General features: G+C 42.1%; 1 protein-coding gene across 2 annotated transcripts in view; it reads right to left on the reverse strand.

Moving 5' to 3' along the window:
- Positions 1–3,025, reverse strand: part of LOC109873113 (roundabout homolog 1) — a 148,427-nt gene extending 145,402 nt beyond the window's left edge. For both annotated transcript variants that reach the window (XM_020464659.2, XM_020464660.2), the window contains exon 1: positions 2,401–3,025. In XM_020464659.2, the coding sequence (XP_020320248.1) occupies positions 2,401–2,461 (61 nt within the window). In that variant the 5' untranslated portion in view covers positions 2,462–3,025. The remainder of the gene's footprint in view (positions 1–2,400) is intronic.
- Positions 3,026–6,000: the final 2,975 nt, after the last annotated feature.

Below are 6,000 nucleotides of genomic sequence, written 5' to 3' on the forward strand. Positions count from 1 at the left end.
GAAGCATGGGGGTGGAAACATCATGCTTTGGGGCTGTTTTTCTGCAAAGGGACCAGGACGACTGATCCGTGTAAAGGAAAGAATTAATGGGGCCATGTACCGTGAGATTTTGAGTGAAAACCTCCTTCCATCAGCAAGGGCATTGAAGATGAAACGTGGCTGGGTCTTTCAGCATGACAATGATCCCAAACACACGGCCCGGGTAACGAAGGAGTGGCTTCGTAAGAAGCATTTCAAGGTCCTGGAGTGGCCTAGCCAGTCTCCAGATCTCAATCCCATAGAAAATCTTTGGAGGGAGTTGAAAGTCCGTGTTGCCCAGCAACAGCCCCAAAACATCACTGCTCTAGAGGAGATCTGCATGGAGGAATGGGCCAAAATTCCAGCAACAGTGTGTGAAAACCTTGTGAATACTTACAAAAAACGTTTGACCACTGTCATTGCCAACAAAGGTTATATAACAAAGTATTGAGATAAACTTTTGTTATTGACCAAATACTTATTTTCCACCATAATTTGCAAATAAATTCATTAAAAATCCTACAATGTGATTTTCTGGATTTTTTTTCTCATTTTGTCTGTCATAGTTGAAGTGTACCTATGATGAAAATTACAGGCCTCTCTCATCTTTTTAAGTGGGAGAACTTGCACAATTGGTGGCCGACTAAATACTTTTGTGCCCCACTGTATATTACTGTGTTTAAATGTCCAAATTGTCTGTATATTCAACTTCACACAGCTTTGACAGACATACTTACCCCACCAGACATGCCACTAGGGGTCTCTTCACACTCCCCAAATCCAGAATGAATTCAAGGCAACGCACAGTATTGAATAGAGCCATGATTCCATCTCAAATTACTCAAGCAAACAGAAAAAGGTGCTTTAAATAAACTATTAAAACAACACAATGCCTCTCCCCTATCTGACTTAGTTGTAATGTCTATGCTAATTTGTACATTGTTAAGTATTTTTGTCTGTAATATATTTTCGTTATCAGTCAGACAACAGGAAGATAAGCTACTGCCATTAGCATCAGCTAACGGGGATCACAATAAAATGTCATATACAATGAAATGCCTTGTTCATATAGCTAAGTGCAGTTTGCTCATCCACAATCAAACAGAAAAGGCCACGGTTTTGTTTAAAGAGTATATTATAAATCTCTGTTAGTCCTATCAATACGGGCCAGTCCCATCAGTATGTACACAAGCCTGTTCAGACTAGCAGTGTTGTTAATAGGACTTCATTAGGCCTCTCTCCACTGACCTGGGCCTCTTTCTACTGTTAGTCGTTAATAACCTGCACCACTGCTGATCTGAGTGACCAGAAAGTGTGTGTTGACCGGTTGTTACACGTTCACAAACCCTTCGTCTGTTCTTGCTTATTTACTCCTGAAGAATGACTATTTCAAGTCACTCTTGCTCTTTCGCTCACACACACACACAACACACTCTTTCTCTCTCTCTCGCTCACACACACAACACAGTCTTTCTCTCTCACACACACACACACACAACAGTCTTTCTCTCTCTCTCTCTCTCTCTCACACACACACACACACACACACAACACACTCTTTCTCACTTTGACTCTAAGTGTAACACCGATAGCGGCAAAGCTGGCACCCTGACAGGTGATTACCCAGGAGAAGGCACAGTCAGGACACTAAAACAATATAAGGAGGACATGGTCTCACTCTATCTCAAGATCTCTGCTGATGTGATTGCCAGTGATTCATAATAGCCACAAGGGGCACCAGTGAGTGAGTGCTGTTACTTTAGACAAGTAGGCAGGGATGCCGGGTGGGTATACAGTAAGCATCTGCCTCTGGTTATAAAGGTTGCATGTTCAAATCCAGGTATAGAAAGTAGATTTTTATATTGTTGTTTTAAACCTAACCTTTACCATTCGGAGTTAATGTCTAACCTCAAGAATTCTGAGTTAATGCCTACACTTCACCCGGGAACATACAGAGATGTAACCAAACACTTCCAAATGTGATGTTTGGAACAACTTCGAAATTAGATTTTTGATAAACACCGATGAACCTCTCATTCTGACGTGAGACTATGAGAGCTTTTTATTTTACACAACTAAGGCAATAAGAGCACATCCTGGCTGTCAACAGTCAGACCATAATTCAGACAAAGACCAATTCATGCCACACCGCTGGGCTTGGCACACAACGTCAAAGGATGAAACAGATAGTAAAGTTGTGTGTAGCCTAAGTCAGTCGATACTTATCAACTCACCCCACCCATGCCATGCCATCTTTAATTGCCGCACACAAGCACACGCTCATAAACGCTCACACATGAGAATAGACTATTACAGGAATATTACTTTTCAAAATCAAAGTCAAAACCCAAGTCAGATAAGGTGAAATAGTGCAGTCTTTACCTGAACAAATGTGAATAAATCCGAGTAGAACGTAAATTCCCACTGAACGCGCAGGCATCATTCCAAAGCAGCAGAGGACTGAAGCTAATTTGTCTTATCCACAAATATTTGATATGGCCTATTCGATCTAAATAATAATATTTATTTTAAAAAAATGTTCTGCTTCCTTCTTAAGTAAAATAGCCTACCACGCCGTCTCCAACTCTCTTTTCTGTGGATGTGCGCTGCGCTTGTGTAGCCTACGCTGAGAGCAAGTCTCCGAATAACTCAGTGCGGGACGATTGGTATTTCTGTACACTGTTAAAAAGAAAATACTTTACTGATAGCTCACACAAAACCTCCCGGTCACATTATTAAGGTTGCCCACGAGATCGTCCACATAACTGGGATCTTCTTCTCGAATCCGAGTGAGCTTCGTAAATCCAAGACTAAACTCTGAGGTTTTAGCGGAATTCATCTGTGATCAAATATTATTTCCACTTTTTCCATAGTTTTCTTTCGCATGAGTGATATGGCAGAGTCCAAAATCCAAACGTCCAACTTCAGTTCAGTCACTTTCCTGATTTGATTTGCCTGTTTCTCAAACCCGCCGGCGCTCACCCGACTTCGTGCACTTAGGGCTGAAGGGACGTTTGAAAAGGGCAGCGCTTAGTGAGTGCTGCATAGAGTGCGCCACTCATCCCAGTCCGCAATGGGGGTTTTCGTAGAGGCTATTTTAACACGGGAAACCTTAATTTAATGTATTTACCTATTACGTTAGAGTGTGCAAATGTTAGTCTAAATCTAAAACCAATATTATTTGACTTAATATGATTGTGGCCAGCCAGAGCTACTTCGCGTCTTGCTTATTTAATTAATTCCATTTAAATTAAAAGTGTCTTTTGAATTCATTTGAACTAATGTGTCTTACCAAATTGATTAAAATTATACTAAATTATATGAGCAGTCGAATTCGTCTACTTGCAGAACAAAAAGTGATGGGGACATTTTTTGATTTCTCCTGCAATGTTTCTCTACTCAAACAACAGCAGAATAAATGTTAAACAACAGCCAATGGTGTCCCCTGTGTGAGGTTTATAAAGTGAAAGGGATTGTTTGACAGACAGGGTGCTCCCTTTACATCCTATTCAATGAAAAGTCAAAGGGACGGCACGACGTCGTCCTCCCGCTGGGAGACATAACTGTGTTTAAAGCGACCGTGTGAACCAAGGTCTCACACCATATGTGTTTATATGTGACCTTTCAATCCCGCAAATGGCTCACTTGGGCACAAGATATTATCTTAATAAGCCAATTAAAATTCACTTTGGCAGAGATTAGCCAGGAGCAGTGTTGCACTTCTCTTAATCATGAATTAAGATCAACCCCAGGGACCTCTCAGTCTCAGCATTCCAATGGCAATGCCAACATCAGACAGAATGACCATTTCATTTTCAAGTCCAGTGCATGAATTTGAATGCACTTAATTTATTTTGTATATATTTTTTAATATAAGAATACACAAACATCTGATTTTGTATGAATAAAAGCGTATGAATTTCATATGAAAAAAATGTAGCATAGTGAGAACTTATTTTAAATACAACCAAATAAGAACATTTTACCATTGAATAAGTGTCAGCAAAGATACATAACTCTCCTGAGGGCTTAATTGGTTTATTGTAGGAATGTAGTGGAATCTGCCTTACCCTGCTCTCTGGCTTGCTTTCTGACCAGAGAGCAAGCACACCCTCTGCTGGCTGACGTGCATCATTTTAGAGATGATTCACAAGAGGGTATTCTTCTCTTTCATGCTCTTTCTACAAAAGAAAATGTACAGCATTGACCTGCTTTGATGCTCTATCCATCTTCCAACATGGTAACTCATATCACATGTTTTTGTGGCTGAGGGAAATTCCAGACTATTTTCATTTCCAGCCTACAATGGCTGAAAACTATAAAAGCTGTTTTGGTTTTGTACTAAGCGAATGACTAAGGGGAAATGGATGTTGATGACCGACTGTTGGAATGTCCTGCAACATGTGAGACATTCCTTAATATTAAAATATGCAACATGTTACACATTACCCTAACACATGAACCCAGAGCTGCAGAGTGTCAATTTCTCTGACTCTTTCTCTGTCCCTATTCTCTCCGCCACCTCTCTCTCTCTCTCTCTCTCTCTCTCTCTCTCTCTCTCTCTCTCTCTCTCTCTCTCTCTCTCTCTCTCTCGCTCTCTCTCTCTTTCTCTCTTTCTCTGTCTCTCTGTCTCTCTGCCTCTCTTTCGAAAAAGCATCTCTTTACTCCCATGTGTCTACATAGAGAAACCTCAGCATTGCTCCTACGGTGGAAGAAAGCCTACCTTCCCTGCCTCAAATCTCTTTATTGCTCTGAGTGTGCCCCTGCCGGCCCAGCTGTATGCTTGCAGATGAAACGAGAGCAGTTCTGGAACCAGTACAGCACACAGCAGCATAGCAGCCCAGCCCAGCGCCACTGGTAAACAAGCAGTAAAATATGGGTACTTACAGGCTAACCATCAGCACATTGAGTTTTTCCACCCTTTCACACACATTAACACATGCACACTTTTTGTTTAAGCAGGCAAGTCAGTTAAGAACAAATTCTTATTTACAATGACGGCCTACAGGGGAACAGTGGGGTAACTGCCTTGTTCAGGGGCAGAGCGACAGATTTTTACCTTGTCAGCTCGGGGATTCAATCCAGCAACCTTTTGGTTACTGGTCAAACACTCTAACCACTAGGCTACATTATGCAGACTCCTTCCCTATTTTCTGTCCTATAACTTCAACGTGACAACTGCTTGGTCCTGTAGAAGATGAATGACAAAACAAGAACATGTGATCTACTTTCTCGGTCTTCCATCCTTCCACTTTCACTACCCCACCCTCTACCTACCCCATTCCCCCCATCCCCTATCACTCCGGATACTCTTCTCCTTGTACCCCTCCATCTCTCTCTGGGGTAAAGGAAGGATGAGGTCATTATTTAAAGGGGGTAAGGTAGTGTAGATCAGTTTTGGACGGGTGGGAATCAATCAAAAGCTCCAGGGTCAAAGGCTGAGGAAGTCCAAGAAGACAAACAACCACTTAATCCTGGACACATACTTCCCATTGAATTATCCCTCTGGAACCAGTCCCCTCCTGAGACAAATAGTGTTGAAAACTGTTCTCCTCTCAAAACACGAAAGGATCAATGTCAATACATCCAATGACATTCTGTGAGTTTGCCATCAAATCCCCATCCAGAGCAGAGGATAAAATGTGCTAACTAACCTCAGAGGATGTGGTGTCGAGAAGAGGAGAAGAGGCCTCCCTCCAACCACATCACGGTGTAGAAGAGTCAGAAGGTTGCCTACACAAACACCCAGATTCTCCCAGGGAGAGCAGAGACTATAGTGCCAGGCCAGCTGCCTAAACAAAAGCTGCAGAGCGTGGCTAATGTGATAAATATGAAGTAGAGGTCGACTAGGACAGCTGACCGCACATGCGTGTGGCCAACATAACAGCAGGTGCAGCACACATTGCAGAGTGCAGAGTTTATGATTTCTACGGTACATTTCACAGGTCCGCAATGCCTCTCCAAGACTAATGTAACCACAGC

This window comes from Oncorhynchus kisutch, linkage group LG28 (assembly GCF_002021735.2).
Source record: "Oncorhynchus kisutch isolate 150728-3 linkage group LG28, Okis_V2, whole genome shotgun sequence".
Taxonomy (NCBI): Eukaryota; Metazoa; Chordata; class Actinopteri; order Salmoniformes; family Salmonidae; genus Oncorhynchus; species Oncorhynchus kisutch.